The following is a 13,369-nucleotide window of genomic DNA, read 5'->3' as shown; positions in this document are numbered from 1 at the left end:
CACACACACACACACACACACACACACACACACACACACACACACACAATGCAATCTGGAGACAATTTGTTTAGTGTTGGGGCAAATTAAATCTGATTTCTTAACTGTAGAATACCGCACTAGCAAGAGAGAGAGAGCGAGAGAGAGAGGAGAGAGAGAGTGAGAGAGAGAGCGAGAGAGTGAGATAGAGAGCGAGAGAGCGAGATAGAGAGCGCGAGAGAGAGACAGCGAGAGAGAGACAGCGAGAGAGAGAGAGAAAGCGAGAGAGAGAGAGAGAGAGAGAGAGAGATAGAGAGAGCGAGAGAGAAAGAGAGAGAGGGAGGGAGCGGTTGTCCCCTCAAGTGTTTGTTGATTATCCCCTCTTAGAGTCAAATAATGAAGAGACAAGCTTATCACAGCCACTCTCCCCTCCAGCCTCAAACTCCATGTTTGGATTATGGCCTTGGTTTGTTTTTCTAGTGTGAAGCTGCCCACCTAATCACCAGACCTCTCCTTGGGTGAGGACACCAGAGCTGGAGGACAAAACCACTAATCAGGACCAATCACACTCAGCTACCTCTTCCTTCTTAACATCCTTTCTCTGTTACCATGGTTCTGTTCTGTCCTAACTCTTTACAAACGTGTTGCAACATCTATAAAGGGATGTTTAGATGGGCCGTGGAATCATTTAAGATTGTTGAGTTGCAACGACAGCGCAGCAATGGCTAGGAACCTGGCTAGGAACCTTCCTCTTAGTGTTGGGCCTCTTGGGTCACTTCCTCTCCTTCCCCACCACCTTATTCCCCCCCCCATTTCTCCCTATTCCCCCTCTCCTTCCCGACCTCCCTATTCCCCCTCTCCTTCCCCACCTCCCTATTCCCCCTCTCCTTCCCGACCTCCCTATTCCCCCTCTCCTTCCCAACCTCCCCATTCCCCCTCTCCTTCCCGACCTCCCCATTCCCCCTCTCCTTCCCCACCTCCCCATTCCCCCTGTCCTTCCCGACCTCCCCATTCCCCCTCTCCTTCCCCACCTCCCTATTCCCCCTCTCCTTCCTGACCTCCCTATTCCCCCTCTCCTTCCCGACCTCCCTATTCCCCCTCTCCTTCCCGACCTCCCCATTCCCCCTCTCCTTCCCCACCTCCCTATTCCCCCTCTCCTTCCCGACCTCCCCATTCCCCCTCTCCTTCCCCACCTCCCTATTCCCCCTCTCCTTCCCGACCTCCCTATTCCCCCTCTCCTTCCCCACCTCCCTATTCCCCCTCTCCTTCCCGACCTCCCCATTCCCCCTCTCCTTCCCGACCTCCCCATTCCCCCTCTCCTTCCCCACCTCCCTATTCCCCCTCTCCTTCCCGACCTCCCTATTCCCCCTCTCCTTCCCCACCTCCCTATTCCCCCTCTCCTTCCCGACCTCCCCATTCCCCCTCTCCTTCCCGACCTCCCTATTCCCCCTCTCCTTCCCTACCTCCCTATTCCCTCTCTCCTTCCCCACCTCCCTATTCCCCCTCTCCTTCCCGACCTCCCTATTCCCCCTCTCCTTCCCGACCTCCCCATTCCCCCTCTCCTTCCCCACCTCCCTATTCCCCCTCTCCTTCCCCACCTCCCTATTCCCCCTCTCCTTCCCCACCTCCCCATTCCTCCTCTCCTTCCCGACCTCCCCATTCCCCCTCTCCTTCCCGACCTCCCCATTCCCCCTCAATCACCCCTGAAACCCCTTCAGCCATCAACCATCCCTCAACACCCCTCATCACCCCTCAACCCCCTTCAGCCATCAACAATCCCTCAACAGGTTGCTGTATGACCCACGGCCACACTATTCCCGATAGAGTACGCTTCTTCTGGCCAGGGCTCTGATAGAGAATAGGGTGTCGTTTGGGACACAGATCATCTTGTTTTGGTTTCTCCTTCCCCATTGATTGGTCTTTAATTGGTTGTAAAACAAGCCAGGTTCTCAGCGGTTGAAGCCAGATCTCCCAGAGTTATGACTGCTGTTATTCATTATTTTGAATGAGACAATGAACACGTTGACTTGCACTTTTACACCTCTCACTGTTTGGCCCTTCCAGCGATTGATAATGATGTTGGCTTAAATCAACTGTTACCCCCCATGGTTTTAAAGTGCTTCTATTAACCTATTTCTGTTTAACTGTGTTGCTGCTACTTCTGCTTAAGTAGTGTTAGTACCACTACTCTACTAACAGACCTGGTAGTGTTACTACTACTACTACTACCCTACTAACAGACCTGGTAGTGTTACTACTACTACTACTACCCTACTAACAGACCTGGTAGTGTTACTACTACTACTACTACCCTACTAACAGACCTGGTAGTGTTACTACTACTACTACTACCCTACTAACAGACCTGGTAGTGTTACTACTACTACCCTACTAACATACCTGGTAATGTCACTACTACTACTACTACCCTACTAACAGACCTGGTAGTGTTACTACTACTACTACTACCCTACTAACAGACCTGGTAGTGTTACTACTACTACTACTACCCTACTAACATACCTGGTAGTGTTATTACTACTACTACTACCCTACTAACAGACCTGGTAGTGTTACTACTACTACTACTACCCTACTAACAGAACTGATAGTGTTACTACTACTACTACTACTACTACCCTACTAACAGACCTGGTAGTGTTACTACTACTACCCTACTAACAGACCTGGTAGTGTTACTACTACTACTACTACCCTACTAACAGACCTGATAGTGTTACTACTACTACTATTACTACTACCCTACTAACAGACCTGGTAGTGTTACTACTACTACTACTACTACCCTACTAACATACCTGGTAGTGTCATTACTACTACTACTACTACCCTACTAACAGACCTGGTAGTGTTACTACTACTACTACCCTACTAACATACCTGGTAGTGTCATTACTACTACTACTACCCTACTAACAGACCTGGTAGTGTTACTACTACTACCCTACTAACAGACCTGGTAGTGTTATTACTACTACTACCCTACTAACAGACCTGGTAGTGTTACTACTACTACCCTACTAACATACCTGGTAGTGTCATTACTACTACTACTACCCTACTAACAGACCTGGTAGTGTTACTACTACTACTACTACCCTACTAACAGACCTGGTAGTGTTACTACTACTACCCTACTAACATACCTGGTAATGTCACTACTACTACTACTACCCTACTAACAGACCTGGTAGTGTTACTACTACTACTACTACCCTACTAACAGACCTGGTAGTGTTACTACTACTACCCTACTAACAGACCTGGTAGTGTTATTACTACTACTACCCTACTAACAGACCTGGTAGTGTTACTACTACTACCCTACTAACATACCTGGTAGTGTCATTACTACTACTACTACCCTACTAACAGACCTGGTAGTGTTACTACTACTACTACTACCCTACTAACAGAACTGGTAGTGTTACTACTACTACCCTACTAACATACCTGGTAATGTCACTACTACTACTAATACCCTACTAACAGACCTGGTAGTGTTACTACTACTACCCTACTAACATACCTGGTAATGTCACTACTACTACTACTACCCTACTAACAGACCTGGTAGTGTTACTACTACTACTACTACCCTACTAACAGACCTGGTAGTGTTACTACTACTACTACCCTACTAACAGACCTGGTAGTGTTACTACTACTAATACTACTACCCTACTAACAGACCTGGTAGTGTTACTACTACTACTACTACCCTACTAACAGACCTGGTAGTGTTAAAACTACTACTACTACCCTACTAACAGACCTGGTAGTGTTACTACTACTACTACTACCCTACTAACAGACCTGGTAGTGTCATTACTACTACTACTACCCTACTAACAGACCTGGTAGTGTTATTACTACTACTACCCTACTAACAGACCTGGTAGTGTTACTACTACTACTACTACCCTACTAACAGACCTGGTAGTGTTACTACTACTACTACTACCCTACTAACAGACCTGGTAGTGTTACTACTACTACTACTACCCTACTAACAAACCTGGTAGTGTTACTACTACTACTACCCTACTAACAGACCTGGTAGTGTTACTACTACTACTACTACTACCCTACTAAAATACCTGGTAGTGTCATTACTACTACTACTACCCTACTAACAGACCTGGTAGTGTTATTACTACTACTACCCTACTAACAGACCTGGTAGTGTTACTACTACTACTACTACCCTACTAACAGACCTGGTAGTGTTACTACTACTACTACTACCCTACTAACAGACCTGGTAGTGTTACTACTACTACTACCCTACTAACAAACCTGGTAGTGTTATTACTACTACTACTACCCTACTAACAGACCTGGTAGTGTTACTACTACTACTACTACTACCCTACTAAAATACCTGGTAGTGTCATTACTACTACTACTACCCTACTAACAGACCTGGTAGTGTTATTACTACTACTACCCTACTAACAGACCTGGTAGTGTTACTACTACTACTACTACCCTACTAACAGACCTGGTAGTGTTACTACTACTACTACTACCCTACTAACAGACCTGGTAGTGTTACTACTACTACTACTACCCTACTAACAAACCTGGTAGTGTTACTACTACTACTACTACCCTACTAACAGACCTGGTAGTGTTACTACTACTACTACTACTACCCTACTAACAGACCTGGTAGTGTTATTACTACTACTACCCTACTAACAGACCTGGTAGTGTTACTACTACTACTACTACCCTACTAACAAACCTGGTAGTGTTACTACTACTACTACCCTACTAACATACCTGGTAGTGTTACTACTACTACTACTACCCTACTAACAGACCTGGTAGTGTTACTAATACTACTACTACCCTACTAACATACCTGGTAGTGTTACTACTACTACTACTACCCTACTAACAGACCTGGTAGTGTTATTACTACTACTACTACCCTACTAACAGACCTGGTAGTGTTACTACTACTACCCTACTAACAGACCTGGTAGTGTTATTACTACTACCACTACTCTACTAACAGACCTGGTAGTGTTACTACTACTACTACTACCCTACTAACAGACCTGGTAGTGTTACTACTACTACCCTACTAACAGACCTGGTAGTGTTACTACCTACTACTACTACCCTACTAACAGACCTGGTAGTGTTACTACTACTACTACCCTACTAACAGACCTGGTAGTGTTACTACTACTACTACCCTACTAACAGACCTGGTAGTGTTATTACTACTACTACTACCCTACTAACAGACCTGGTAGTGTTATTACTACTACTACCCTACTAACAGACCTGGTAGTGTTACTACTACTACTACTACCGTACTAACAGACCTGGTAGTGTTATTACTACTACTACTACCCTACTAACAGACCTGGTAGTGTTATTACTACTACTACCCTACTAACAGACCTGGTAGTGTTACTGCTACTACTACTACCCTACTAACAGACCTGGTAATGTTACTACTACTACTACCCTACTAACAGACCTGGTAGTGTTACTAATACTACTACTACCCTACTAACAGACCTGGTAGTGTTACTACTACTACTACTACCCTACTAACAGACCTGGTAGTGTTACTACTACTACTACTACCCTACTAACATACCTGGTAGTGTTACTACTACTACTACTACCCTACTAACAGACCTGGTAGTGTTACTACTACTACTACTACCCTACTAACAGACCTGGTAGTGTTATTACCACTACTACCCTACTAACAGACCTGGTAGTGTTACTGCTACTACTACTACCCTACTAACAGACCTGGTAGTGTTACTACTACTACTACTACCCTACTAACAGACCTGGTAGTGTTACTACTACTACTACTACCCTACTAACAGACCTGGTAGTGTTACTACTACTACTACTACCCTACTAACAGACCTGGTAGTGTTACTACTACTACTACTACTACCCTACTAACAGACCTGGTAGTGTTACTACTACTACTACTACCCTACTAACAGACCTGGTAGTGTTACTACTACTACCCTACTAACAGACCTGGTAGTGTTACTACTACTACTACCCTACTAACATACCTGGTAATGTTATTACTACTACTACTACCCTACTAACAGACCTGGTAGTGTTACTACTACTACTACTACCCTACTAACAGACCTGGTAGTATTACTACTACTACTACTACTACCCTACTAACAGACCTGGTAGTGTTATTACTACTACCCTACTAACAGACCTGGTAGTGTTACTACTACTACTACCCTACTAACATACCTGGTAATGTTACTACTACTACTACCCTACTAACAGACCTGGTAGTGTTACTACTTCTACTACCCTACTAACAGACCTGGTAGTGTTACTACTACTACTACCCTACTAACAGACCTGGTAGTGTTGCTGTCTGCATCGGGGCCACTAGTCCTAACCATACAGCCAGTACCTGTAGCCTGTATATAGATATATATACAGTTCCTTTAAATAAACACTTTTAGGACTGTTTATTTTTTTACACACACCATTAATCCGTTTTGTCACTTGGACTTGTTTTTATTCTGATAGAGATTTCACCGTGTTGCATCAGCTCTCTGCTGTAGTAGGCTGCAGTATGCTAAGTACTGTAAGTAAACAGCTAAAGTATTGCTGCTAGGAAACTGGCCTAGTGCTCGCTAACAGCCTGCCGGCCTCTCTAACTAAACACGTTTTCACGTCTGAACGTATAGAAAGTGTAGTTGTAACCCCCAGTAATTTGTTTCCCTAGGGAAGTGATTACCTCCTTCATCTCAACACGGTTATCTGTCAACTCCATTAGCGGCTAGCGTGTTAACCTAGCGTGTTAGTGTTAGCGCAGGCAGGGGTTACACAGTAGAGTGTTAGCATGTAGCTTCAGTGCAGGCAGGGGTAACACAGTAGCGTGTTAGCCTAGCGTGTTAGCGTTAGCGCAGACAGGGGTAACACAGTAGCATGTTAGCATGTAACGTTAGCGCAGGCAGGGGTAACACAGTAGCGTGTTAGCATGTAACGTTAGCGCAGAGGACAATATAACACAGTAGGCTAAGCAGCTATCTCCTCATTGAAACCTTCCCCCGCCTCCCTGACCCATGCCATTTTTTTTACACTCACTGCAAATGACTATTAGCCACCTCATACTTTGCTTGGCTCCTGTGAGACGACTGTATCAAATGCTAATTTTGAAGAGGTCAGGCTCTCCGCGCAATGATTGGTTATTCAGATAGCTCCTCTATCTGACCACGGTGAATCAGACAGATTCCCATTGTAGAAGATTTTAATCACCTGCCAACACCACCCCACCAGCCGGCCAGCCTTCCAGCTCCCTCCCTCCCTCCCTCCCTCCCTCCCTCCCTCCCTCCCTCCCTCCCTCCCTCCCTCCCTCCCTCCCTCCCTCCCTCCCTCCCTCCCTCCCTCCCTCCCCTCCCTTCCCTCCCTCCCTCCCTCCCTCCCTCCCTCCCTCCCTCCCTCCCTCCCTCCCTCCCTCCCCTCCCCTCCCTCCCTCCCTCCCTCCCTCCCTCCCGCCCGCCCTCCCGCCCGCCCTCCCTCCCTCCCTCCCTCCCTCCCTCCCCTCCCCTCCCTCCCTCCCTCCCTCCCTCCCTCCCTCCCTATATTTATGATAATTTTTTTTGTGTCTTTTTATTTTTTTTAATTGAAATCAGTGTTGACTGAATCGAGTAATCCTGATTAGCAATCTCACCGTATTCAGTCAAGAGTGAAACGCATCAGAGCGCTGTTGGCTCACCAGGACAGAGTGAAATTGAAAAAGGAGAGGGTGGGGATGAATGGTCCACAGCCTCTCCATCCACTCTGCACTGATAGAGCTCCGGATATCACCGCCTCAGCGCCACACACAGACCGACCAAACCAATTCCTCTAGCCGGCCTCTATTAAAGGAAAGACCTCGTTGTTGAGTATTAAGCCATGTACACAAGGAACACGGATGACAGAGGAAGGGGGGTGTTTGTCTGTTTGGAGGTGTGTGTGTTTGTGTGTGTTGGAGGTGTGTGTGTGTGTGTGTGTGTATGTGTGTGTTGGAGGTGTGTGTATGTATGTGTGTGTGTGTTTGGAGGTGTGTGTGTGTGTGTGTTTGTGTGTGTGTGTGTGTGTGTGTGTGTGTGTTTGGAGGTGTGAAAGTATGTGTTTGTGTGTATGTGTGTGTGTGTGTGTTTTGGAGGTGTGTGTGTGTGTGTTTTTGAGATTTGTGTGTGTGTGTGTATTGGTGTGCACAGTGAATTGAATTAATCAGTCAATGTTGTCTGTTGTGATATATATTGTTTGAGCAGGAAACTCTCTTTTTCTGTTGTGTTAAAGTAGGAAAAGGTGTTATCTATATAGTATTATATGAGTCGAAGCACGAGGGATTCCCCAGTCGTCTGACTCACTCTCTCTCTCTCTGTCACAGGAGAGACAAGGGGGGGGGGGGGGGACACCACACACTGAATGTTTTGTTTTGTGGAGGAGGAGGAGTGGAGTGGAGGAGTGGAGGAGGAAGCTAAGACATGACATTGTTGAGGTGACGGGAGGTGAAGAGGAGGGGTTGGAGGTTCACCGACCCCCACTGCCAGTGATCCCTCTCCAGGTTGAGAGGTAGCGAATTGGTGGGGGGGGGGGGGGGGGGGGTGAAGTAGGGGGCAGGGCAATCTATCATTAGTAGACACATCACACAGGGTGGCGGTCTGCACGGTGCTAAAGAGGGGAGGGGAAAGAGAGGCAGAGAGGGAGGGAGAGGGAAGGGGGAAAGAGAGGGAGGGAGGGGAATTAGAGGGAGGGAGGGGGAAGGGGGATGAGAGGGAGGGAGGTAGGGGAATTAGAGGGAGGGAGGGGGAAAGAGAGGGAGGGGGAAGGGGGAAAGGGGGAGGGGGAAAGAGAGGGAGAGAGGGAGGGAGAGGGAAGGGGAATTAGAGGGAGGGAGGGGGAAAGAGAGGCAGAGAGGGAGGGAGAGGGAAGGGGAATTTAGAGGGAGGGAGGGGGAAAGAGATGAAGAGGGAAGGGGGATGAGACGGAGGGAGGGAGGGAGGGAGGGAGGGAGGGAGGGAGGGAGGGAGGGAGGGAGGGAGGGAGGGAGGGAGGGAGAGGGGGGAAAGAGAGGGAGGGCCTCAGCTCCTTGACAGGGGCCAGTTAAGCTGACTGCTGCTACAGAGGGCAGGAAGGGGGGCAGGAGGGCTCCAGGAGGTGTGAGGAGAGGGGACAGAGAGCTGTCAGTCAGTCAGTCTGGACCAGCCTGTTGAGAAAGAGACCAGACTTAGCCAGGGCCAGGGAGGACTCACTCAAATTAATGTGTAGAGAATAGGGAGAAAGCCCAACCAGTAGCAAATCTGCTCCTGTCACTCATTCATCTGATTTATTTATAGTATGTGCCATTTAGCAATTTACAGTCATGCATTCATACATTTTAAGTGTGTGTGGTTCGAGGGAATCAAACCGACTACCCTGGTGTTACAAGCACGATGCTCTACCAACTGAGCTACAAAGGAACAGGAGAGTCCACTCAGTAAAGCTAGCCAGGATAGTCCACTCAGTAAAGCTAGCCAGGATAGTCCACTCAGTAAAGCTAGCCAGGATAGTCCACTCAGTAAAGCTAGCCAGGATAGTCCACTCAGTAAAGCTAGCCAGGATAGTCCACTCAGTAAAGCTGGCCAGGATAGTCCACTCAGTAAAGCTAGCCAGGATAGTCCACTCAGTAAAGCTAGCCAGGATAGTCCACTCAGTAAAGCTGGCCAGGATATTCCACTCAGTAAAGCTAGCCAGGATAGTCCACTCAGTAAAGCTAGCCAGGATAGTCCACTCAGTGAAGCTAGCCTGGATAGTCCACTCAGTAAAGCTAGCCAGGATAGTCCACTCAGTAAAGCTAGCCAGGATAGTCCACTCAGTAAAGCTAGCCAGGATAGTCCACTCAGTAAAGCTAGCCAGGATAGTCCACTCAGTAAAGCTAGCCAGGATAGTCCACTCAGTAAAGCTAGCCAGGATAGTCCACTCAGTAAAGCTAGCCAGGATAGTCCACTCAGTAAAGCTAGCCAGGATAGTCCACTCAGTAGGGCTAGCCAGGATAGTCCACTCAGTAAAGCTGGCCAGGATAGTCCACTCAGTAAAGCTGGCCAGGATAGTCCACTCAGTAAAGCTAGCCTGGATAGTCCACTCAGTAAAGCTGGCCAGGATAGTCCACTCAGTAAAGCTAGCCAGGATAGTCCACTCAGTAAAGCTAGCCAGGATAGTCCACTAAGTAAAGCTGGCCAGGATTTTCCACTCAGTAAAGCTAGCCAGGATAGTCCACTCAGTAAAGCTAGCCAGGTTAGTCCACTCAGTAAAGCTAGCCTGGATAGTCCACTCAGTAAAGCTAGCCAGGATAGTCCACTCAGTAAAGCTAGCCAGGATAGTACACTCAGTAAAGCTAGCCAGGATAGTCCACTCAGTAAATCTAGCCAGGATAGTCCACTCAGTAAAGTTAGCCAGGATAGTCCACTCAGTAAAGCTAGCCAGGATAGTCCACTCAGTAAAGCTAGCCTGGATAGTCCACTCAGTAAAGCTAGCCAGGATAGTCCACTCAGTAAAGCTAGCCAGGATAGTCCACTCAGTAAAGCTAGCCAGGATAGTCCACTCAGTAAAGCTAGCCAGGATAGGCCACTCAGTAAAGCTAGCCAGGATAGTCCACTCAGTAAAGCTAGCCAGGATAGTCCACTCAGTAAAGCTAGCCAGGATAGTCCACTCAGTAAAGCTAGCCAGGATAGGCCACTCAGTAAAGCTAGCCAGGATAGTCCTGTCAGTAAATCTTTTTCCTGGGATCCATAGAACGCATGTGTTAATCGTGGGACTGTGTTGAACGTTGTTAGTGTCACCTACGTTGTGCTTGACAGAGAGAGACAGAGAATCCCCCGTAATAGCCACGGCACCTATCACTTCTGTTTCCACTCAACACCTATCATACAGACCATGATGCATTGTTATTGAACACGATCATTCAGAAGAAGAAGCTGTGACATTGGTCTTTGTGTGTGTTTTATTTTTACAAGAACATTTTCAAAGTGTTGAACAGCGTCCCTGTTCTAGTGTGATAGAAACAATATCCACCATCCAAGCATATTAAAACCTGTCATATCCCAGCCAACGTTCCCCCCCCCCCTCTCTCTCATTCAACATCGTCCCTCCATTCTGACAGCATTCAAGTTAAGTTATTTCCAACAGACTACGCCACATCTTGAGTGACACCTGCAACACACTTGCGAACGTTAATGACAATGCATTCTTCACACGCTTGTTAAGGACGAGACGTCTTTAGGCTAAAATCCTAACAAGTCTCCTTTTAATCAGTACTGTGTTTGTCTGTCAGACATAAAAGGAGAATAGCAAACAGCCTGCTACCAAGAAGGCCACACGTTTCCCTCTCGCATAAAGAAATGCATTTGTTCAATTTAGGAATCAACAATTTTGCTTCTTGCCTTGCACAGCCATCTTCCTCTCCTCTCCTCTCCTCTCCTCTCCTCTCCTCTCCTCTCCTCTCCTCTCCTCTCCTCTCCTCTCCTCACCACTCCTCTCCTCTCCTCTCCTCTCCTCTCCTCTCCTCTCCTCTCCACTCCTCTCCTCTCCTCTCCTCTCCTCTCCTCTCCTCTCCTCTTCCCAGAGAAGGAGGGAAAATAATACCAAGGTGCTGTTTGTTATTTGAGGGAAGTGAACGTCATCAGGTCCACTCGGAAGTGTTCTTCAAATGTCACTCAGTGGAGCTTTTCTGTTGTAATGAAAATGCTGCGTACAGATATCTCCCTTTACTCCTCCTGGGGATACGACCCAGGTTGGCGTCCCAAATGCTACCCCCTATTCATTATAGTGCATATCTTTAAGACAATTGGGCTCTGGTCGAAAGTAGTGCACTATATAGGGAATAAGGGTCCCATGTGGAACACAGACCCAGTCTTCCCCCTCAGCTTCATTCAAAGCACTTCTCAAAGTGAGTTTAGAAAGACACAATTTTATTCAGATATTGATATATATATATTTGTATTTTCTGTCAGCCCGCCTTGATGTTTTCCAGCAGGCCCCTGTTGTCGGTAGAAAAACGTGCCAGATAATTGATAAACGCAGTTCACTACTGTGAAATGCGCTGGGAACAAACCAGGGACGCAGAAGAGGAAACAACCCTGTGTTATTGTCACCGATGCAGAGTAGAAGGCAATACAACAGAAACTAAATTGATCTCACTTGTTTTTCCCCTCCATCATGTCAGGTAAATGTTCAATTTGGGTCCTGGAAGGATTTTTTTTTAAACATTTATTTTAAAACAGCTTGCTGCCTTTTGCCTCAAGCGAAGGGGCCTCTGCAATGCATGGACAAGTGTTATTGGTTGTGTCTGTATACCAAATGGGACTCTTTATAGGACACTAGTTTTGACCAGAGCCCCATAGGGGAGCCCCAGAGAGCTCTAGTCTATAGTAGTTCACTATATCGGGGGAATAAGATGTGATTTGGGTGTGTGTGTGTGTGTGTGTGTGTCTGTGTGTGTGTGTGTGTGTGTGTGTGTGTGTGTGTGTGTGTGTGTGTCTGTATGTCTGTGTGTATGTGTGAGTGTGTGTGTGTGTGTGTGTGTGTGTGTGTGTGTGTGTGTGTGTGTGTATGTATGTGTGTCTGTGTGTGTCTGTGAATGTATGTGTGTGTGTGTGTGTGTGGGGGTGTTTGTTGTTCTTTCCCCTCCATTTCCCATCCCGCAGCGGGCCAATCAGATCGCAGCTGTATTGCGAGCGGCCGGGTAATCAGCGATGTGTTCTGCATGTGTCTCCCGTTAGGAGACGTCCTGAAAAGACGTGAACGACAGCTCTAATGACATAACCTGACGCGCTCCGACACCGTGGAGTCTAACTCACTGTTAGTGTGCGTCCTGAAAGCCACCCTATATTCACTATGGGCCCCGGTCAAAAGAAGTGCACTATCTAGGGAATAGGGTGCCATTTTGGACTCATCCTATCTGACTCCGGTATAACGTCTAACTGCTTTTGGCCTCTGGTGGCTTTTCGGATTTGTTCTACGCTCTTCCTACAAGCCGGAAGTAAACTAACCAACCACATATCAAATAAATCAACATGTAGACCAATGAAATGTCCCGGAGACTAGGAGACTAGGAGACTAGGAGAGTAGGAAACTAACCAACCGCATATCAAATAAATCAACATGTAGACCAATGAAATGTCCCGGAGACTAAGACTAGGAGACTAGGAGACTAGGAGACTAGGAGAGTGGGAGACTAGGAGAGTGGGAGACTAGGAGAGTGGGAGACTAGGAGACTAGGAGAGTGGGAGACTAGGAGACTTGGAGACTAGGGGAGTGGGAGAGTGGGAGACTAGGAGACTAGGAGAGTAGGAGAGTGGGAGACTAGGAGACTAGG

At 47.2% G+C, this 13,369-nt stretch overlaps 1 protein-coding gene across 1 annotated transcript in view; it reads left to right on the top strand.

Moving 5' to 3' along the window:
• The window catches only part of LOC139401799 (transcription factor COE3-like), a 44,013-nt gene extending 31,218 nt beyond the window's left edge, over window positions 1-12,795 (top strand). Inside the window, exon 7 of the mRNA XM_071145777.1 lies at window positions 12,774-12,795. Within this exon, the coding sequence (XP_071001878.1) occupies window positions 12,774-12,795 (22 nt within the window). The remainder of the gene's footprint in view (window positions 1-12,773) is intronic.
• Window positions 12,796-13,369: the final 574 nt, after the last annotated feature.

This window comes from Oncorhynchus clarkii, unplaced genomic scaffold (genome assembly GCF_045791955.1).
Source record: "Oncorhynchus clarkii lewisi isolate Uvic-CL-2024 unplaced genomic scaffold, UVic_Ocla_1.0 unplaced_contig_3643_pilon_pilon, whole genome shotgun sequence".
In the NCBI taxonomy this organism is placed as follows: domain Eukaryota; kingdom Metazoa; phylum Chordata; class Actinopteri; order Salmoniformes; family Salmonidae; genus Oncorhynchus; species Oncorhynchus clarkii.
This window is presented reverse-complemented; position numbering and strand designations above follow the sequence as displayed.